Raw genomic sequence first — 22,564 nt, 5'->3', positions numbered from 1 at the left:
ACAGTCGCTTCTCTTCCCCCACAGTCACTTCTCTTCCCCCACAGTCGCTTCTCTTCCCCTACAGTCGCTTCTCTTCCCCCACAGTCGCTTCTCTTCCCCCACAGTCGCTTCTCTTCCCCCCCAGTCGCTTCTCTTCCCCCACAGTCGCTTCTCTTCCCCCACAGTCACTTCTCTTCCTCCACAGTCGCGTCTCTTCCCCCACAGTCACTTCTCTTCCCCCACAGTCGCTTCTCTTCCCCCACAGTCGCTTCTCTTCCCCCCCAGTCGCTTCTCTTCCCCCCCAGTCACTTCTCTTCCTCCACAGTCACTTCTCTTCCCCCCCAGTCACTTCTCTTCCCCCACAGTCACTTCTCTTCCCCCACAGTCGCTTCTCTTCCCCCACAGTCACTTCTCTTCCTCCACAGTCACTTCTCTTCCTCCACAGTCACTTCTCTTCCCCCACAGTCACTTCTCTTCCTCCACAGTCACTTCTCTTCCTCCACAGTCACTTCTCTTCCCCCCCAGTCGCTTCTCTCCCCCCACAGTCACTTCTCTTCCCCCACAGTCGCTTCTCTTCCTCCACAGTCGCTTCTCCTCCCCCACAGTCACTTCTCTTCCCCCCCAGTCACTTCTCTTCCCCCCCAGTCGCTTCTCTTCCCCCACAGTCACTTCTCTTCCTCCACAGTCACTTCTCTTCCCCCACAGTCACTTCTCTTCCCCCACAGCCACTTCTCTTCCTCCACAGTCGCTTCTCTTCCTCCACAGTCACTTCTCTTCCTCCACAGTCACTTCTCTTCCTCCACAGTCGCTTCTCTTCCTCCACAGTCGCTTCTCTTCCTCCACAGTCACTTCTCTTCCCCCACAGTCACTTCTCTTCCCCCACAGTCACTTCTCTTCCTCCACAGTCGCTTCTCTTCCCCCACAGTCACTTCTCTTCCCCCACAGTCACTTCTCTTCCTCCACAGTCGCTTCTCTTCCCCCACAGTCACTTCTCTTCCTCCACAGTCGCTTCTCTTCCCCCACAGTCGCTTCTCTTCCCCGACAGTCACTTCTCTTCCCCCACAGTCACTTCTCTTCCTCCACAGTCGCTTCTCTTCCCCCACAGTCGCTTCTCTTCCCCGACAGTCACTTCTCTTCCCCCACAGTCACTTCTCTTCCCCCACAGTCACTTCTCTTCCCCCACAGTCGCTTCTCTTCCCCCACAGTCACTTCTCTTCCCCCACAGTCACTTCTCTTCCCCCACAGTCACTTCTCTTCCCCCACAGTCACTTCTCTTCCTCCCCAGTCACTTCTCTTCCTCCCCAGTCGCTTCTCTTCCTCCACAGTCACTTCTCTTCCCCCACAGTCACTTCTCTTCCCCCACAGTCACTTCTCTTCCTCCACAGTCACTTCTCTTCCCCACAGTCACTTCTCTTCCTCCCCAGTCACTTCTCTTCCTCCACAGTCCCTTCTCTTCCCCCACAGTCACTTCTCTTCCTCCACAGTCACTTCTCTTCCTCCACAGTCACTTCTCTTCCCCCACAGTCGCTTCTCTTCCTCCACAGTCACTTCTCTTCCCCCACAGTCGCTTCTCTTCCCCCACATTCGCTTCTCTTCCCCCACAGTCGCTTCTCTTCCTCCACAGTCACTTCTCTTCCCCCACAGTCACTTCTTTTCCTCCAGTCCCTTCTCTTCCCCCAATGTCACTTCTCTTCCTCCAGTCCCTTCTCTTCCCCCCCAGTCCCTTCTCTTCCCCCACAGTCACTTCTCTTCCCCCACAGTCGCTTCCCTTCCCCCACAGTCCCTTCTCTTCCCCCACAGTCACTTCTCTTCCTCCAGTCCCTTCTCTTCCCCCACAGTCACTTCTCTTCCTCCAGTCCCTTCTCTTCCCCCACAGTCGCTTCTCTTCCCCCACAGTCACTTCTCTTCCCCCCCAGTCACTTCTCTTCCCCCACAGTCACTTCTCTTCCTCCAGTCCCTTCTCTTCCCCCACAGTCACTTCTCTTCCTCCAGTCCCTTCTCTTCCCCCACAGTCGCTTCTCTTCCCCCACAGTCACTTCTCTTCCCCCACAGTCGCTTCTCTTCCTCCACAGTCACTTCTCTTCCCCCACAGTCGCTTCTCTTCCACCACAGTCGCTTCTCTTCCTCCACAGTCGCTTCTCTTCCTCCACAGTCACTTCTCTTCCTCCACAGTCGCTTCTCTTCCCCCACAGTCACTTCTCTTCCCCCACAGTCGCTTCTCTTCCACCACAGTCGCTTCTCTTCCTCCACAGTCGCTTCTCTTCCACCACAGTCGCTTCTCTTCCTCCACAGTCGCTTCTCTTCCTCCACAGTCACTTCTCTTCCTCCACAGTCACTTCTCTTCCCCCACAGTCGCTTCTCTTCCTCCAGTCACTTCTCTTCCTCCAGTCGCTTCTCTCCCCCCACAGTCGCTTCTCTTCCTCCACAGTCGCTTCTCTTCCTCCACAGTCACTTCCCTTCCCCCACAGTCACTTCCCTTCCCCCACAGTCACTTCTCTTCCCCCACAGTCGCTTCTCTTCCACCACAGTCGCTTCTCTTCCTCCACAGTCACTTCTCTTCCTCCACAGTCACTTCTCTTCCCCCACAGTCGCTTCTCTTCCACCACAGTCGCTTCTCTTCCTCCACAGTCGCTTCTCTTCCCCCACAGTCGCTTCTCTTCCCCCACAGTCGCTTCTCTTCCCCCCCAGTCGCTTCTCTTCCCCCACAGTCACTTCTCTTCCCCCCCAGTCACTTCTCTTCCCCCACAGTCACTTCTCTTCCACCACAGTCGCTTCTCTTCCTCCACAGTCACTTCTCTTCCTCCACAGTCACTTCTCTTCCCCCCCAGTCGCTTCTCTTCCCCCACAGTCACTTCTCTTCCTCCACAGTCACTTCTCTTCCCCCCCAGTCGCTTCTCTTCCCCCACAGTCACTTCTCTTCCTCCACAGTCACTTCTCTTCCCCCACAGTCACTTCTCTTCCCCCACAGTCACTTCTCTTCCCCCACAGTCGCTTCTCTCCCTCCAGTCACTTCTCTTCCTCCACAGTCGCTTCTCTTCCTCCACAGTCGCTTCTCTTCCTCCACAGTCGCTTCTCTTCCTCCACAGTCACTTCTCTTCCCCCACAGTCGCTTCTCTTCCCCCCCAGTCGCTTCTCTTCCTCCACAGTCGCTTCTCTTCCTCCACAGTCACTTCTCTTCCCCCACAGTCGCTTCTCTTCCCCCCCAGTCGCTTCTCTTCCCCCACAGTCGCTTCTCTTCCCCCCCAGTCGCTTCTCTTCCCCCACAGTCGCTTCTCTTCCCCCACAGTCACTTCTCTTCCTCCCCAGTCGCTTCTCTTCCCCCACAGTCGCTTCTCTTCCCCCCCAGTCGCTTCTCTTCCCCCACAGTCGCTTCTCTTCCCCCCCAGTCGCTTCTCTTCCCCCACAGTCGCTTCTCTTCCCCCACAGTCACTTCTCTTCCTCCCCAGTCGCTTCTCTTCCCCCACAGTCGCTTCTCTTCCCCCCCAGTCCCTTCTCTTCCTCCACAGTCGCTTCTCTTCCCCCACAGTCGCTTCTCTTCCCCCACAGTCGCTTCTCTTCCCCCACAGTCACTTCTCTTCCTCCAGTCACTTCTCTTCCTCCAGTCACTTCTCTTCCTCCAGTCCCTTCTCTTCCCCCACAGTCGCTTCTCTTCCTCCAGTCACTTCTCTTCCTCCAGTCCCTTCTCTTCCCCCACAGTCGCTTCTCTTCCTCCAGTCACTTCTCTTCCTCCAGTCACTTCTCTTCCTCCAGTCGCTTCTCTTCCCCCACAGTCGCTTCTCTTCCTCCAGTCACCTCTCTTCCTCCAGTCACTTCTCTTCCCCCACAGTCGCTTCTCTTCCTCCACAGTCACTTCTCTTCCCCCACAGTCACTTCTCTTCCCCCACAGTCACTTCTCTTCCCCCACAGTCACTTCTCTTCCCCCACAGTCACTTCTCTTCCTCCAGTCACTTCTCTTCCTCCCCAGTCACTTCTCTTCCCCCACAGTCGCTTCTCTTCCTCCACAGTCGCTTCTCTTCCCCCACAGTCACTTCTCTTCCCCCACAGTCACTTCTCTTCCCCCACAGTCGCTTCTCTTCCCCCCACAGTCACTTCTCTTCCCCCACAGTCACTTCTCTTCCCCCACAGTCACTTCTCTTCCCCCACAGTCACTTCTCTTCCCCCCCAGTCGCTTCTCTTCCCCCACAGTCGCTTCTCTTCCCCCACAGTCACTTCTCTTCCCCCACAGTCGCTTCTCTTCCTCCACAGTCGCTTCTCTTCCTCCACAGTCGCTTCTCTTCCCCCACAGTCGCTTCTCTTCCCCCACAGTCGCTTCTCTTCCCCCACAGTCACTTCTCTTCCCCCACAGTCGCTTCTCTTCCCCCCACAGTCACTTCTCTTCCCCCACAGTCACTTCTCTTCCCCCACAGTCACTTCTCTTCCCCCACAGACACTTCTCTTCCCCCCCAGTCGCTTCTCTTCCCCCACAGTCGCTTCTCTTCCCCCACAGTCGCTTCTCTTCCTCCACAGTCGCTTCTCTTCCTCCACAGTCGCTTCTCTTCCCCCACAGTCGCTTCTCTTCCCCCACAGTCACTTCTCTTCCCCCACAGTCACTTCTCTTCCCCCACAGTCGCTTCTCTTCCCCCCACAGTCACTTCTCTTCCCCCACAGTCACTTCTCTTCCCCCACAGTCACTTCTCTTCCCCCACAGACACTTCTCTTCCCCCCCAGTCGCTTCTCTTCCCCCACAGTCGCTTCTCTTCCCCCACAGTCGCTTCTCTTCCTCCACAGTCGCTTCTCTTCCTCCACAGTCGCTTCTCTTCCCCCACAGTCGCTTCTCTTCCCCCACAGTCACTTCTCTTCCCCCACAGTCACTTCTCTTCCTCCACAGTCACTTCTCTTCCCCCACAGTCGCTTCTCTTCCCCCACAGTCGCTTCTCTTCCCCCACAGTCACTTCTCCTCCCCCACAGTCACTTCTCTTCCCCCCACAGTCACTTCTCTTCCTCCACAGTCGCTTCTCTTCCCCCCCAGTCGCTTCTCTTCCCCCACAGTCACTTCTCTTCCCCCACAGTCACTTCTCTTCCCCCACAGTCGCTTCTCTTCCCCCCACAGTCACTTCTCTTCCCCCACAGTCACTTCTCTTCCCCCACAATCGCTTCTCTCCCCCCTCAGTCGCAACCTCTTCCCCCACAGTCGCTTCTCTTCCCCCACAGTCACTTCTCTTCCCCCACAGGCACTTCTCTTCCCCCCCAGTCGCTTCTCTTCCCCCACAGTCGCTTCTCTTCCCCCACAGTCGCTTCTCTTCCTCCACAGTCGCTTCTCTTCCTCCACAGTCGCTTCTCTTCCCCCACAGTCGCTTCTCTTCCCCCCCAGTCACTTCTCTTCCCCCACAGTCACTTCTCTTCCCCCCCAGTCACTTCTCTTCCACCACAGTCGCTTCTCTTCCCCCCCAGTCACTTCTCTTCCCCCACAGTCGCTTCTCTTCCCCCCCAGTCGCTTCTCTTCCCCCACAGTCGCTTCTCTTCCCCCACAGTCGCTTCTCTTCCTCCACAGTCGCTTCTCTTCCTCCACAGTCGCTTCTCTTCCCCCACAGTCGCTTCTCTTCCCCCCCAGTCACTTCTCTTCCCCCACAGTCACTTCTCTTCCCCCCCAGTCACTTCTCTTCCACCACAGTCGCTTCTCTTCCCCCCCAGTCACTTCTCTTCCCCCACAGTCGCTTCTCTTCCCCCCCAGTCACTTCTCTTCCTCCACAGTCGCTTCTCTTCCTCCACAGTCGCTTCTCTTCCCCCCCAGTCACTTCTCTTCCTCCACAGTCACTTCTCTTCCCCCACAGTCACTTCTCTTCCCCCACAGTCGCTTCTCTTCCTCCACAGTCGCTTCTCTTCCTCCACAGTCGCTTCTCTTCCCCCACAGTCACTTCTCTTCCCCCACAGTCACTTCTCTTCCCCCACAGTCGCTTCTCTTCCCCCACAGTCACTTCTCTTCCCCCACAGTCACTTCTCTTCCTCCACAGTCACTTCTCTTCCCCCCCAGTCGCTTCTCTTCCCCCACAGTCACTTCTCTTCCTCCACAGTCACTTCTCTTCCCCCACAGTCACTTCTCTTCCCCCACAGTCACTTCTCTTCCCCCACAGTCGCTTCTCTCCCTCCAGTCACTTCTCTTCCTCCACAGTCGCTTCTCTTCCTCCACAGTCGCTTCTCTTCCTCCACAGTCGCTTCTCTTCCTCCACAGTCACTTCTCTTCCCCCACAGTCGCTTCTCTTCCCCCCCAGTCGCTTCTCTTCCTCCACAGTCGCTTCTCTTCCTCCACAGTCACTTCTCTTCCCCCACAGTCGCTTCTCTTCCCCCCCAGTCGCTTCTCTTCCCCCACAGTCGCTTCTCTTCCCCCCCAGTCGCTTCTCTTCCCCCACAGTCGCTTCTCTTCCCCCACAGTCACTTCTCTTCCTCCCCAGTCGCTTCTCTTCCCCCACAGTCGCTTCTCTTCCCCCCCAGTCGCTTCTCTTCCCCCACAGTCGCTTCTCTTCCCCCCCAGTCGCTTCTCTTCCCCCACAGTCGCTTCTCTTCCCCCACAGTCACTTCTCTTCCTCCCCAGTCGCTTCTCTTCCCCCACAGTCGCTTCTCTTCCCCCCCAGTCCCTTCTCTTCCTCCACAGTCGCTTCTCTTCCCCCACAGTCGCTTCTCTTCCCCCACAGTCGCTTCTCTTCCCCCACAGTCACTTCTCTTCCTCCAGTCACTTCTCTTCCTCCAGTCACTTCTCTTCCTCCAGTCCCTTCTCTTCCCCCACAGTCGCTTCTCTTCCTCCAGTCACTTCTCTTCCTCCAGTCCCTTCTCTTCCCCCACAGTCGCTTCTCTTCCTCCAGTCACTTCTCTTCCTCCAGTCACTTCTCTTCCTCCAGTCGCTTCTCTTCCCCCACAGTCGCTTCTCTTCCTCCAGTCACCTCTCTTCCTCCAGTCACTTCTCTTCCCCCACAGTCGCTTCTCTTCCTCCACAGTCACTTCTCTTCCCCCACAGTCACTTCTCTTCCCCCACAGTCACTTCTCTTCCCCCACAGTCACTTCTCTTCCCCCACAGTCACTTCTCTTCCTCCAGTCACTTCTCTTCCTCCCCAGTCACTTCTCTTCCCCCACAGTCGCTTCTCTTCCTCCACAGTCGCTTCTCTTCCCCCACAGTCACTTCTCTTCCCCCACAGTCACTTCTCTTCCCCCACAGTCGCTTCTCTTCCCCCCACAGTCACTTCTCTTCCCCCACAGTCACTTCTCTTCCCCCACAGTCACTTCTCTTCCCCCACAGTCACTTCTCTTCCCCCCCAGTCGCTTCTCTTCCCCCACAGTCGCTTCTCTTCCCCCACAGTCACTTCTCTTCCCCCACAGTCGCTTCTCTTCCTCCACAGTCGCTTCTCTTCCTCCACAGTCGCTTCTCTTCCCCCACAGTCGCTTCTCTTCCCCCACAGTCGCTTCTCTTCCCCCACAGTCACTTCTCTTCCCCCACAGTCGCTTCTCTTCCCCCCACAGTCACTTCTCTTCCCCCACAGTCACTTCTCTTCCCCCACAGTCACTTCTCTTCCCCCACAGACACTTCTCTTCCCCCCCAGTCGCTTCTCTTCCCCCACAGTCGCTTCTCTTCCCCCACAGTCGCTTCTCTTCCTCCACAGTCGCTTCTCTTCCTCCACAGTCGCTTCTCTTCCCCCACAGTCGCTTCTCTTCCCCCACAGTCACTTCTCTTCCCCCACAGTCACTTCTCTTCCCCCACAGTCGCTTCTCTTCCCCCCACAGTCACTTCTCTTCCCCCACAGTCACTTCTCTTCCCCCACAGTCACTTCTCTTCCCCCACAGACACTTCTCTTCCCCCCCAGTCGCTTCTCTTCCCCCACAGTCGCTTCTCTTCCCCCACAGTCGCTTCTCTTCCTCCACAGTCGCTTCTCTTCCTCCACAGTCGCTTCTCTTCCCCCACAGTCGCTTCTCTTCCCCCACAGTCACTTCTCTTCCCCCACAGTCACTTCTCTTCCTCCACAGTCACTTCTCTTCCCCCACAGTCGCTTCTCTTCCCCCACAGTCGCTTCTCTTCCCCCACAGTCACTTCTCCTCCCCCACAGTCACTTCTCTTCCCCCCACAGTCACTTCTCTTCCTCCACAGTCGCTTCTCTTCCCCCCCAGTCGCTTCTCTTCCCCCACAGTCACTTCTCTTCCCCCACAGTCACTTCTCTTCCCCCACAGTCGCTTCTCTTCCCCCCACAGTCACTTCTCTTCCCCCACAGTCACTTCTCTTCCCCCACAATCGCTTCTCTCCCCCCTCAGTCGCAACCTCTTCCCCCACAGTCGCTTCTCTTCCCCCACAGTCACTTCTCTTCCCCCACAGGCACTTCTCTTCCCCCCCAGTCGCTTCTCTTCCCCCACAGTCGCTTCTCTTCCCCCACAGTCGCTTCTCTTCCTCCACAGTCGCTTCTCTTCCTCCACAGTCGCTTCTCTTCCCCCACAGTCGCTTCTCTTCCTCCACAGTCGCTTCTCTTCCCCCACAGTCGCTTCTCTTCCCCCACAGTCGCTTCTCTTCCTCCACAGTCGCTTCTCTTCCCCCACAGTCACTTCTCTTCCCCCACAGTCGCTTCTCTTCCCCCACAGTCGCTTCTCTTCCCCCACAGTCGCTTCTCTTCCCCCACAGTCGCTTCTCTTCCCCCCCAGTCACTTCTCTTCCTCCACAGTCGCTTCTCTTCCTCCCCAGTCACTTCTCTTCCTCCACAGTCACTTCTCTTCCCCCACAGTCACTTCTCTTCCCCCACAGTCACTTCTCTTCCCCCACAGTCACTTCTCTTCCTCCAGTCCCTTCTCTTCCCCCCCAGTCCCTTCTCTTCCCCCACAGTCACTTCTCTTCCTCCAGTCGCTTCTCTTCCCCCACAGTCGCTTCTCTTCCTCCACAGTCGCTTCTCTTCCTCCACAGTCACTTCCCTTCCCCCACAGTCACTTCTCTTCCCCCACAGTCACTTCTCTTCCCCCACAGTCGCTTCTCTTCCACCACAGTCGCTTCTCTTCCTCCACAGTCACTTCTCTTCCTCCACAGTCACTTCTCTTCGCCCACAGTCGCTTCTCTTCCACCACAGTCGCTTCTCTTCCTCCACAGTCGCTTCTCTTCCCCCACAGTCGCTTCTCTTCCCCCCCAGTCGCTTCTCTTCCCCCACAGTCACTTCTCTTCCCCCCCAGTCACTTCTCTTCCCCCACAGTCACTTCTCTTCCACCACAGTCGCTTCTCTTCCTCCACAGTCACTTCTCTTCCTCCACAGTCGCTTCTCTTCCCCCACAGTCGCTTCTCTTCCCCCCCAGTCGCTTCTCTTCCCCCACAGTCACTTCTCTTCCCCCCCAGTCGCTTCTCTTCCTCCACAGTCGCTTCTCTTCCCCTACAGTCGCTTCTCTTCCCCCCCAGTCGCTTATCTTCCCCCACAGTCGCTTCTCTTCCCCCCCAGTCACTTCTCTTCCCCCACAGTCGCTTCTCTTCCCCCCCAGTCACTTCTCTTCCCCCACAGTCGCTTCTCTTCCCCCACAGTCGCTTCTCTTCCTCCACAGTCGCTTCTCTTCCTCCACAGTCACTTCTCTTCCCCTACAGTCGCTTCTCTTCCCCCCCAGTCGCTTCTCTTCCCCCACAGTCACTTCTCTTCCCCCCCAGTCACTTCTCTTCCTCCACAGTCGCTTCTCTTCCCCCCCAGTCACTTCTCTTCCCCCACAGTCACTTCTCTTCCCCCCCAGTCACTTCTCTTCCACCACAGTCGCTTCTCTTCCCCCCCCAGTCACTTCTCTTCCCCCACAGTCGCTTCTCTTCCCCCCCAGTCACTTCTCTTCCCCCACAGTCACTTCTCTTCCCCCACAGTCACTTCTCTTCCTCCACAGTCGCTTCTCTTCCCCCCCAGTCACTTCTCTTCCTCCACAGTCACTTCTCTTCCCCCACAGTCACTTCTCTTCCCCCACAGTCGCTTCTCTTCCTCCACAGTCGCTTCTCTTCCTCCACAGTCGCTTCTCTTCCCCCACAGTCACTTCTCTTCCCCCACAGTCGCTTCTCTTCCCCCACAGTCGCTTCTCTTCCCCCACAGTCACTTCTCTTCCCCCACAGTCACTTCTCTTCCTCCACAGTCACTTCTCTTCCCCCCCAGTCGCTTCTCTTCCCCCACAGTCACTTCTCTTCCTCCACAGTCACTTCTCTTCCCCCACAGTCACTTCTCTTCCCCCACAGTCACTTCTCTTCCCCCACAGTCGCTTCTCTCCCTCCAGTCACTTCTCTTCCTCCACAGTCGCTTCTCTTCCTCCACAGTCGCTTCTCTTCCTCCACAGTCGCTTCTCTTCCTCCACAGTCACTTCTCTTCCCCCACAGTCGCTTCTCTTCCCCCCCAGTCGCTTCTCTTCCTCCACAGTCGCTTCTCTTCCTCCACAGTCACTTCTCTTCCCCCCCAGTCGCTTCTCTTCCCCCCCAGTCGCTTCTCTTCCCCCACAGTCGCTTCTCTTCCCCCCCAGTCGCTTCTCTTCCCCCACAGTCGCTTCTCTTCCCCCACAGTCACTTCTCTTCCTCCCCAGTCGCTTCTCTTCCCCCACAGTCGCTTCTCTTCCCCCCCAGTCGCTTCTCTTCCCCCACAGTCGCTTCTCTTCCTCCAGTCCCTTCTCTTCCTCCACAGTCGCTTCTCTTCCCCCACAGTCGCTTCTCTTCCCCCACAGTCGCTTCTCTTCCCCCACAGTCACTTCTCTTCCTCCAGTCACTTCTCTTCCTCCAGTCACTTCTCTTCCTCCAGTCCCTTCTCTTCCCCCACAGTCGCTTCTCTTCCTCCAGTCACTTCTCTTCCTCCAGTCACTTCTCTTCCCCCACAGTCGCTTCTCTTCCTCCACAGTCACTTCTCTTCCCCCACAGTCACTTCTCTTCCCCCACAGTCACTTCTCTTCCCCCACAGTCACTTCTCTTCCCCCACAGTCACTTCTCTTCCTCCAGTCACTTCTCTTCCTCCCCAGTCACTTCTCTTCCCCCACAGTCGCTTCTCTTCCTCCACAGTCGCTTCTCTTCCCCCACAGTCACTTCTCTTCCCCCACAGTCACTTCTCTTCCCCCACAGTCGCTTCTCTTCCCCCCACAGTCACTTCTCTTCCCCCACAGTCACTTCTCTTCCCCCACAGTCACTTCTCTTCCCCCACAGTCACTTCTCTTCCCCCCCAGTCGCTTCTCTTCCCCCACAGTCGCTTCTCTTCCCCCACAGTCCCTTCTCTTCCCCCACAGTCGCTTCTCTTCCTCCACAGTCGCTTCTCTTCCTCCACAGTCGCTTCTCTTCCCCCACAGTCGCTTCTCTTCCCCCACAGTCACTTCTCTTCCCCCACAGTCGCTTCTCTTCCCCCCACAGTCACTTCTCTTCCCCCCCAGTCGCTTCTCTTCCCCCCCAGTCGCTTCTCTTCCCCCACAGTCGCTTCTCTTCCCCCACAGTCCCTTCTCTTCCCCCACAGTCGCTTCTCTTCCTCCACAGTCGCTTCTCTTCCTCCACAGTCGCTTCTCTTCCCCCACAGTCGCTTCTCTTCCCCCACAGTCGCTTCTCTTCCCCCACAGTCACTTCTCTTCCCCCACAGTCGCTTCTCTTCCCCCCACAGTCACTTCTCTTCCCCCACAGTCACTTCTCTTCCCCCACAGTCACTTCTCTTCCCCCACAGACACTTCTCTTCCCCCCCAGTCGCTTCTCTTCCCCCACAGTCGCTTCTCTTCCCCCACAGTCGCTTCTCTTCCTCCACAGTCGCTTCTCTTCCTCCACAGTCGCTTCTCTTCCCCCACAGTCGCTTCTCTGCCCCCACAGTCACTTCTCTTCCCCCACAGTCACTTCTCTTCCCCCACAGTCGCTTCTCTTCCCCCCACAGTCACTTCTCTTCCCCCACAGTCACTTCTCTTCCCCCACAGTCACTTCTCTTCCCCCACAGACACTTCTCTTCCCCCCCAGTCGCTTCTCTTCCCCCCCAGTCGCTTCTCTTCCCCCACAGTCGCTTCTCTTCCTCCACAGTCGCTTCTCTTCCTCCACAGTCGCTTCTCTTCCCCCACAGTCGCTTCTCTTCCCCCACAGTCACTTCTCTTCCTCCACAGTCACTTCTCTTCCCCCACAGTCGCTTCTCTTCCCCCACAGTCGCTTCTCTTCCCCCACAGTCGCTTCTCTTCCCCCACAGTCACTTCTCTTCCCCCACAGTCACTTCTCTTCCCCCCACAGTCACTTCTCTTCCTCCACAGTCGCTTCTCTTCCCCCCCAGTCGCTTCTCTTCCCCCACAGTCACTTCTCTTCCCCCACAGTCACTTCTCTTCCCCCACAGTCGCTTCTCTTCCCCCCACAGTCACTTCTCTTCCCCCACAGTCACTTCTCTTCCCCCACAATCGCTTCTCTCCCCCCTCAGTCGCAACCTCTTCCCCCACAGTCGCTTCTCTTCCCCCACAGTCACTTCTCTTCCCCCACAGACACTTCTCTTCCCCCCCAGTCGCTTCTCTTCCCCCACAGTCGCTTCTCTTCCCCCACAGTCGCTTCTCTTCCTCCACAGTCGCTTCTCTTCCTCCACAGTCGCTTCTCTTCCCCCACAGTCGCTTCTCTTCCTCCACAGTCGCTTCTCTTCCCCCACAGTCGCTTCTCTTCCCCCACAGTCGCTTCTCTTCCTCCACAGTCTCTTCTCTTCCCCCACAGTCGCTTCTCTTCCTCCACAGTCGCTTCTCTTCCTCCACAGTCGCTTCTCTTCCTCCACAGTCGCTTCTCTTCCCCCACAGTCACTTCTCTTCCTCCACAGTCACTTCTCTTCCCCCACAGTCGCTTCTCTTCCCCCACAGTCACTTCTCTTCCCCCACAGTCGCTTCTCTTCCTCCACAGTCGCTTCTCTTCCTCCACAGTCGCTTCTCTTCCCCCACAGTCACTTCTCTTCCTCCACAGTCGCTTCTCTTCCCCCACAGTCGCTTCTCTTCCTCCACAGTCGCTTCTCTTCCCCCACAGTCACTTCTCTTCCCCCACAGTCGCTTCTCTTCCCCCACAGTCGCTTCTCTTCCTCCACAGTCGCTTCTCTTCCCCCACAGTCGCTTCTCTTCCCCCACAGTCGCTTCTCTTCCTCCACAGTCGCTTCTCTTCCCCCACAGTCGCTTCTCTTCCTCCACAGTCGCTTCTCTTCCCCCACAGTCGCTTCTCTTCCCCCACAGTCGCTTCTCTTCCCCCACAGTCGCTTCTCTTCCCCCACAGTCGCTTCTCTTCCCCCACAGTCGCTTCTCTTCCCCCCCAGTCACTTCTCTTCCTCCACAGTCGCTTCTCTTCCTCCCCAGTCACTTCTCTTCCTCCACAGTCACTTCTCTTCCCCCACAGTCACTTCTCTTCCCCCACAGTCACTTCTCCTCCCCCACAGTCACTTCTCTTCCTCCAGTCCCTTCTCTTCCCCCCCAGTCCCTTCTCTTCCCCCACAGTCACTTCTCTTCCTCCACAGTCGCTTCTCTTCCCCCACAGTCGCTTCTCTTCCCCCAGTCCCTTCTCTTCCCCCACAGTCACTTCTCTTCCTCCAGTCCCTTCTCTTCCTCCAGTCCCTTCTCTTCCCCCACAGTCGCTTCTCTTCCCCCACAGTCGCTTCTCTTCCTCCAGTCACTTCTCTTCCTCCAGTCACTTCTCTTCCCCCACAGTCGCTTCTCTTCCTCCAGTCACTTCTCTTCCTCCAGTCGCTTCTCTTCCCCCACAGTCGCTTCTCTTCCCCCCCAGTCACTTCTCTTCCTCCACAGTCACTTCTCTTCCCCCACAGTCACTTCTCTTCCCCCACAGTCACTTCTCTTCCCCCACAGTCACTTCTCTTCCTCCAGTCCCTTCTCTTCCCCCCCAGTCCCTTCTCTTCCCCCACAGTCACTTCTCTTCCTCCACAGTCGCTTCTCTTCCCCCACAGTCGCTTCTCTTCCCCCAGTCCCTTCTCTTCCCCCACAGTCACTTCTCTTCCTCCAGTCCCTTCTCTTCCTCCAGTCCCTTCTCTTCCCCCACAGTCGCTTCTCTTCCCCCACAGTCGCTTCTCTTCCTCCAGTCACTTCTCTTCCTCCAGTCACTTCTCTTCCCCCACAGTCACTTCTCTTCCTCCACAGTTGCTTTACCAGATTCCCACTAGCCCACCTGGGAAGGAATGGCTCACGTCACCCCAACCGGCCTGCCTCTCATAACACAATGCCGGCCCTGTTCTGGGCCCTCCCACCAAAGGTAGATGTTTCTCTCTAACTCTCCTCCCAACTCCTTTATTCAACTTAGTAACAGAGAAGAGGATAGTACTGGAGAAGGCCATTTGGCCGCTGTGTCCATGCTGGATTTTTAGAAGGGCAATCCCTTAAACGCTGGCTCCCCGCGGGGCTTCAAGCCCAGTCTACACAACCTGTCCTGGTCACAGAAGTCTTTTCGCTGTTAACCGTTGCTGCACTGTGTGAGGGGAACTGCGAGTGTGCTGACGAGGCTTATTTCACAGCCAAGCTGCAGGGAACAAATATATACTCTCAGTCGGCAAGATGTTTGCGTGGATCGCTCGACTGACGACTGGCAGAAATCAGGCAAAGTCACACTGAACCGAGTCGAGGAGGCCATGGAAGCCGAATACAGCTTTGCAGAAAGGGGTGTAGAGCAAGTGGGGGTAGGTGGGACCGTCAGAACTGCTCAAACTAATCATTTACTCTGACTGTTAATTATTGAAACAATTGATCAAATATTCATGCTCGCTGAATTTTCTTAAATGGAACAGACTGGGAGACCCTGCGAGGCAGCCCCAGGTACCAGTGCTTTCAATAAACTCCTACTTAGTTGCATTCTGCGATGTGGATTACAAGGTGCAAACATTCCTCGCTCATGGGGCAGAGACGGTGTTAAGGTGGGGCAGAAACGGTGTTAGGGTGGGGCAGAGACGGTGTTAGGGTGGGGCAGAGACGGTGTTAGGGTGGGGCAGAGACGGTGTTAGGGTGGGACAGAGACGGTGTTAGGGTGGGACAGAGATGGTGTTAGGGTGGGACAGAAACTGTGTTAGGGTGGGACAGAGACGGTGTTAGGGTGGGACAGAGACGGTGTTAGGGTGGGACAGAGACGGTGTTAGGGTGGGACAGAGACGATGTTAGGGTGGGACAGAGACTGTGTTAGGGTGGGACAGAGACGGTGTTAGGGTGGGACAGAGACGGTGTTAGGGTGGGACAGAGACGGTGTTAGGGTGGGACAGAGACGGTGTTAGGGTGGGACAGAGACGGTGTTAGGGTGGGACAGAGACGGTGTTAGGGTGGGACAGAGACGGTGTTAGGGTGGGGCAGAGACGGTATTAGGGTGGGACAGAGACGGTGTTAGGGTGGGGCAGAGACGGTGTTAGGGTGGGACAGAGACGGTGTTAAGGTGGGGCAGAGACGGTGTTAGGGTGGGGCAGAGACGGTGTTAGGGTGGGGTCGAGACGGTGTTAGGGTGGGACAGAGACGGTGTTAGGGTGGGACAGAGACGGTGTTAGGGTGGGGTCGAGACGGTGTTAGGGTGGGACAGAGACGGTGTTAGGGTGGGACAGAGACGGTGTTAGGGTGGGACAGAGACGGTGTTAGGGTGGGACAGAGACGATGTTAGGGTGGGGCCGAGACGGTGTTAGGGTGGGACAGAGACGGTGTTAGGGTGGGGCCGAGACGGTGTTAGGGTGGGGCAGAGACGGTGTTAGGGTGGGGCAGAGACGGTGTTAGGGTGGGACAGAGACGGTGTTAGGGTGGGACAGAGACGGTGTTAGGGTGGGACAGAGACGGTGTTAGGGTGGGACAGAGACGGTGTTAGGGTGGGACAGAGACGGTGTTAGGGTGGGGCCGAGACGGTGTTAGGGTGGGGCAGAGACGGTGTTAGGGTGGGGGTCACAGGGCTACCTCATTACCTGTAGTGCAGCCACAAACTGGATGGTGCTGACCAGAGTGAGTGCCGAGCCTTTGGGGAAGTTGTGTCGCACCGTGTCGATGAAGTGCACACCATCGATTTTGATATCGACAAAGACGTAGAGCATTTTTATTCCAGCTGTGGCATCAATTGGAACTGAAAGCATAAAGAATAATTTCAGTCATCCTGCTGGAGCAAGTCTGAATACAACAATGGGGAAACCACACCATCGCAGAGCTCATTCGCATGGAGCCTGTCCATTCACACCCTCCCTTCGGGTCCAGCTGTTAGATATTCTCCTCTCTGCCCCAAAGCAGTCACAGGGAGCCCGCTGCTATCAGGTGCCGCCCGAGCCTCCCCCATATCTTTGACATGTAGCCTTCCCTCACCTCCACCACGAGCCCTAACCAAACAGCTGCTCTCTGCAACCTATCCCAAACTGCAGCTCCCTGCACCCTGTCCCAAACAGCTGCTCTCTGCACCCTGTCCCGAACAGCTGCTCTCTGCACCCTGTCCCAAACAGCTGCTCTCTGCACCCTGTCCCAAACAGCTGCTCTCTGCACCCTGTCCCAAACAGCTGCTCTCTGCACCCTGTCCCAAACAGTTGCTCTCTGCACCCTGTCCCAAACTGCAGCTCCCTGCACCTTGTCCCAAACAGCTGCTGTCTGCACCCTGTCCCAAACAGCTGCTCTCTGCACCCTGTCCCAAACAGCTGCTCCCTGCAACCTATCCCAAACTGCAGCTCCCTGCACCCTGTCCCAAACAGCTGCTCTCTGCACCCTGTCCCAAACAGCTGCTCTCTGCACCCTGTCCCAAACAGCTGCTCTCTGCACCCTGTCCCAAACAGCTGCTCTCTGCACCCTGTCCCAAACAGCTGCTCTCTGCACCCTGTCCGAAACAGCTGCTTTCTGCACCCTGTCCCAAACTGCAGCTCCCTGCACCCTGTCCCAAACAGCTGCTCTCTGCACCCTGTCCCAAACAGCTGCTCTCTGCACCCTGTCCCAAACAGCTGCTGTCTGCACCCTGTCCCAAACAGCTGCTCTCTGCACCCTGTCCCAAACAGCTGCTCTCTGCACCCGGTCCCAAACAGCTGCTCTCTGCACCCTGTCCCAAACAGCTGCTGGCTGCACCCTGTCCCAAACAGCTGCTCTTTGCACCCTGTCCCAAAAAGCTGCTCTCTGCACCCTGTCCCAAAAAGCTGCTCTCTGCACCCTGTCCCAAACAGCTGCTCTCTGCACCCTGTCCCAAACAGCTGCTGGCTGCACCCTGTCCCAAACAGCTGCTCTCTGCACCCTGTCCCAAACAGCTGCTCTCTGCACCCTGTCCCAAACAGCTGCTCTCTGCACCCTGTCCCAAACAGCTGCTCTCTGCACCCTGTCCCAAACACCTGCTGGCTGCACCCTGTCCCAAACAGCTGCTCTCTGCACCCTGTCCCAAACAGCTGCTCTCTGCACCCTGTCCCAAACAGCTGCTCTCTGCACCCTGTCCCAAACAGCTGCTCTCTGCACCCTGTCCCAAACAGCTGCTCTCTGCACCCTGTCCCAAACAGCTGCTCTCTGCACCCTGTCCCAAACAGCTGCTGGCTGCACCCTGTCCCAAACAGCTGCTCTCTGCACCCTGTCCCAAACAGCTGCTCCCTGCACCCTGTCCCAAACAGCTGCTCCCTGCACCCTGTCCCAAACAGCTGCTCTCTGCACCCTGTCCCAAACAGCTGCTCTCTGCGCCCTGTCCCAAACAGCTGCTCTCTGCACCCTGTCCCAAACAGCTGCTCTCTGCACCCTGTCCCAAACAGCTGCTCTCTGCACCCTGTCCCAAACAGCTGCTCTCTGCATCCTGTCCCAAACAGCTGCTCTCTGCACCCTGTCCCAAACAGCTGCTGGCTGCACCCTGTCCCAAACAGCTGCTCTCTGCACCCTGTCCCAAACAGCTGCTCTCTGCACCCTGTCCCAAACAGCTGCTCTTTGCACCCTGTCCCAAACAGCTGCTCTCTGCACCCTGTCCCAAACAGCTGCTGGCTGCACCCTGTCCCAAACAGCTGCTCTCTGCACCCTGTCCCAAACAGCTGCTCTCTGCACCCTGTCCCAAACAGCTGCTCTCTGCACCCTGTCCCAAACAGCTGCTCTCTGCACCCTGTCCCAAACAGCTGCTCTCTGCAACATGTCCCAAACAGCTGCTGGCTGCACCCTGTCCCAAACAGCTGCTCTCTGCACCCTGTCCCAAACAGCTGCTCTCTGCACCCTGTCCCAAACAGCTGCTCTCTGCACCCTGTCCCAAACAGCTGCTCTCTGCACCCTGTCCCAAACAGCTGCTCTCTGCACACTGTCCCAAACAGCTGCTCTCTGCACCGTGTCCCAAACAGCTGCTGTCTGCACCCTGTCCCAAACAGCTGCTCTCTGCACCCTGTCCAAAACAGCTGCTGGCTGCACCCTGTCCCAAACAGCTGCTGGCTGCACCCTGTCCCAAACAGCTGCTCTCTGTGCCCTGTCCCAAACAGCTGCTCGCTGCACCCTGTCCCAAACAGCTGCTCGCTGCACCCTGTCCCAAACAGCTGCTCTCTGCACCCTGTCCGAAACAGCTGGTCGCTGCACCCTGTCCCAAACAGCTGCTCTCTGCACCCAGTCCGAAACAGCTGCTCTCTGCGCCCTGTCCCAAACAGCTGCTCTCTGCGCCCTGTCCCAAACAGCTGCTCGCTGCACCCTGTCCCAAACAGCTGCTCTCTGCACCCTGTCCCAAACAGCTGCTCGCTGCACCCTGTCCCAAACAGCTGCTCGCTGCACCCTGTCCCAAACAGCTGCTCTCTGCGCCCTGTCCCAGACAGCTGCTCTCTGCACCCTGTCCCAAACAGCTGCTCCCTGCACCCTGTCCCAAACAGCTGCTCTCTGCACCCTGTCCCAAACAGCTGCTCTCTGCACCCTGTCCCAAACAGCTGCTCTCTGCACCCTGTCCCAAACAGCTGCTCTCTGCACCCTGTCCCAAACAGCTGCTGTCTGCACCCTGTCCCAAACAGCTGCTCTCTGAGCCCTGTCCCAAACAGCTGCTGGCTGCGCCCTGTCCCAAACAGCTGCTCTCTGCACCCTGTCCCAAACAGCTGCTCTCTGCACCCTGTCCCAAACAGCTGCTCTCTGCACCCTGTACCAAACAGCTGCTGGCTGCACCCTGTCCCAAACAGCTGCTCTCTGCGCCCTGTCCCAAACAGCTGCTCGCTGCACCCTGTCCCAAACAGCTGCTCTCTGCACCCTGTCCCAAACAGCTGCTGTCTGCACCCTGTCCCAAACAGCTGCTCTCTGCACCCTGTCCAAAACAGCTGATCTCTGCGCCCTGTCCCAAACAGCTGCTCTCTGCGCCCTGTCCCAAACAGCTGCTCGCTGCACCCTGTCCCAAACAGCTGCTCTCTGCACACTGTCCCAAACAGCTGCTCGCTGCACCCTGTCCCAAACATCTGCTCGCTGCACCCTGTCCCAAACAGCTGCTCTCTGCGCCCTGTCCCAGACAGCTGCTCCCTGCACCCTGTCCCAAACAGCTGCTCCCTGCACCCTGTCCCAAACAGCTGCTCTCTGCACCCTGTCCCAAACAGCTGCTCTCTGCACCCTGTCCCAAACAGCTGCTCGCTGCACCCTGTCCCAAACAGCTGCTCGCTGCACCCTGTCCCAAACAGCTGCTCTCTGCGCCCTGTCCCAAACAGCTGCTCTCTGCGCCCTGTCCCAAACAGCTGCTCGCTGCACCCTGTCCCAAACAGCTGCTCTCTGCACCCTGTCCCAAACAGCTGCTCGCTGCACCCTGTCCCAAACAGCTGCTCGCTGAACCCTGTCCCAAACAGCTGCTCTCTGCGCCCTGTCCCAGACAGCTGCTCTCTGCACCCTCTCCCAAACAGCTGCTCCCTGCACCCTGTCCCAAACAGCTGCTCTCTGCACCCTGTCCCAAACAGCTGCTCTCTGCACCCTGTCCCAAACAGCTGCTCTCTGCACCCTGTCCCAAACAGCTGCTCTCTGCGCCCTGTCCCAAACAGCTGCTCACTGCGCCCTGTCCCAAACAGCTGCTCGCTGCACCCTGTCCCAAACAGCTGCGCTCTGCACCCTGTCCCAAACAGCTGCTCGCTGCACCCTGTCCCAAACAGTTGCTCGCTGCACCCAGTCCCAAACAGCTGCTCTCTGCGCCCTGTCCCAGACAGCTGCTCTCTGCACCCTGTCCCAAACAGCTGCTCCCTGCACCCTGTCCCAAACAGCTGCTCTCTGCACCCTGTCCCAAACAGCTGCTCTCTGCACCCTGTCCCAAACAGCTGCTCTCTGCACCCTGTCCCAAACAGCTGCTCTCTGCACCCTGTCCCAAACAGCTGCTGTCTGCACCCTATCCCAAACAGCTGCTCTCTGCACCCTGTCCAAAACAGCTGCTGGCTGCACCCTGTCCCAAACAGCTGCTGGCTGCACCCTGTCCCAAACAGCTGCTCTCTGTGCCCTGTCCCAAACAGCTGCTCGCTGCACCCTGTCCCAAACAGCTGCTCTCTGCACCCTGTCCGAAACAGCTGGTCGCTGCACCCTGTCCCAAACAGCTGCTCTCTGCACCCAGTCCGAAACAGCTGCTCTCTGCGCCCTGTCCCAAACAGCTGCTCTCTGCGCCCTGTCCCAAACAGCTGCTCGCTGCACCCTGTCCCAAACAGCTGCTCTCTGCACCCTGTCCCAAACAGCTGCTCGCTGCACCCTGTCCCAAACAGCTGCTCGCTGCACCCTGTCCCAAACAGCTGCTCTCTGCGCCCTGTCCCAGACAGCTGCTCTCTGCACCCTGTCCCAAACAGCTGCTCCCTGCACCCTGTCCCAAACAGCTGCTCTCTGCACCCTGTCCCAAACAGCTGCTCTCTGCACCCTGTCCCAAACAGCTGCTCTCTGCACCCTGTCCCAAACAGCTGCTCTCTGCACCCTGTCCCAAACAGCTGCTGTCTGCACCCTGTCCCAAACAGCTGCTCTCTGAGCCCTGTCCCAAACAGCTGCTGGCTGCGCCCTGTCCCAAACAGCTGCTCTCTGCACCCTGTCCCAAACAGCTGCTCTCTGCACCCTGTCCCAAACAGCTGCTCTCTGCACCCTGTACCAAACAGCTGCTGGCTGCACCCTGTCCCAAACAGCTGCTCTCTGCGCCCTGTCCCAAACAGCTGCTCGCTGCACCCTGTCCCAAACAGCTGCTCTCTGCACCCTGTCCCAAACAGCTGCTGTCTGCACCCTGTCCCAAACAGCTGCTCTCTGCACCCTGTCCAAAACAGCTGCTCTCTGCGCCCTGTCCCAAACAGCTGCTCTCTGCGCCCTGTCCCAAACAGCTGCTCGCTGCACCCTGTCCCAAACAGCTGCTCTCTGCACACTGTCCCAAACAGCTGCTCGCTGCACCCTGTCCCAAACATCTGCTCGCTGCACCCTGTCCCAAACAGCTGCTCTCTGCGCCCTGTCCCAGACAGCTGCTCCCTGCACCCTGTCCCAAACAGCTGCTCCCTGCACCCTGTCCCAAACAGCTGCTCTCTGCACCCTGTCCCAAACAGCTGCTCTCTGCACCCTGTCCCAAACAGCTGCTCGCTGCACCCTGTCCCAAACAGCTGCTCGCTGCACCCTGTCCCAAACAGCTGCTCTCTGCGCCCTGTCCCAAACAGCTGCTCTCTGCGCCCTGTCCCAAACAGCTGCTCGCTGCACCCTGTCCCAAACAGCTGCTCTCTGCACCCTGTCCCAAACAGCTGCTCGCTGCACCCTGTCCCAAACAGCTGCTCGCTGAACCCTGTCCCAAACAGCTGCTCTCTGCGCCCTGTCCCAGACAGCTGCTCTCTGCACCCTCTCCCAAACAGCTGCTCCCTGCACCCTGTCCCAAACAGCTGCTCTCTGCACCCTGTCCCAAACAGCTGCTCTCTGCACCCTGTCCCAAACAGCTGCTCTCTGCACCCTGTCCCAAACAGCTGCTCTCTGCGCCCTGTCCCAAACAGCTGCTCACTGCGCCCTGTCCCAAACAGCTGCTCGCTGCACCCTGTCCCAAACAGCTGCGCTCTGCACCCTGTCCCAAACAGCTGCTTGCTGCACCCTGTCCCAAACAGTTGCTCGCTGCACCCAGTCCCAAACAGCTGCTCTCTGCGCCCTGTCCCAGACAGCTGCTCTCTGCACCCTGTCCCAAACAGCTGCTCCCTGCACCCTGTCCCAAACAGCTGCTCTCTGCACCCTGTCCCAAACAGCTGCTCTCTGCACCCTGTCCCAAACAGCTGCTCTCTGCACCCTGTCCCAAACAGCTGCTCTCTGCACCCTGTCCCAAACAGCTGCTCTCTGCACCCTGTCCCAAACAGCTGCTCTCTGCACCCTGTCCCAAACAGCTGCTCTCTGCGCCCTGTCCCAAACAGCTGCTGGCTGCGCCCTGTCCCAAACAGCTGCTCTCTGCACCCTGTCCCAAACAGCTGCTCTCTGCACCCTGTCCCAAACAGCTGCTCTCTGCACCCTGTCCCAAACAGCTGCTGGCTGCACCCTGTCCCAAACAGCTGCTCTCTGCACCCTGTCCCAAACAGCTGCTGTCTGCACCCTGTCCCAAAAAGCTGCTCTCTGCACCCTGTCCCAAACAGCTGCTCTCTGCACCCTGTCCCAAACAGCTGCTCTCTGCACCCTGTCCCAAACAGCTGCTCTCTGCACCCTGTCCCAAACAGCTGCTGGCTGCACCCTGTCCCAAGCAGCTGCTCTCTGCACCCTGTTCCAAACAGCTGCTCTCTGCACCCTGTCCCAAACAGCTGCTCTCTGCACCCTG

The 22,564-nt window shown here is 57.8% G+C and overlaps 1 protein-coding gene across 2 annotated transcripts in view; it reads right to left on the bottom strand.

Moving 5' to 3' along the window:
- The window catches only part of dph1 (diphthamide biosynthesis 1), a 1,014,294-nt gene that overhangs the window by 492,053 nt on the left and 499,677 nt on the right, over window positions 1-22,564 (bottom strand). For both annotated transcript variants that reach the window (XM_072469877.1, XM_072469878.1), the window contains one exon: window positions 15,816-15,970. In XM_072469877.1, the coding sequence (XP_072325978.1) occupies window positions 15,816-15,970 (155 nt within the window). The remainder of the gene's footprint in view (window positions 1-15,815; window positions 15,971-22,564) is intronic.

The sequence above is a fragment of the Scyliorhinus torazame genome, chromosome 12 (genome assembly GCF_047496885.1).
Source record: "Scyliorhinus torazame isolate Kashiwa2021f chromosome 12, sScyTor2.1, whole genome shotgun sequence".
Lineage (NCBI taxonomy): Eukaryota > Metazoa > Chordata > Chondrichthyes > Carcharhiniformes > Scyliorhinidae > Scyliorhinus > Scyliorhinus torazame.
The sequence above is the reverse complement of the archived record's forward strand: the minus strand, read 5'-3'. Positions and strand labels throughout refer to the sequence as shown.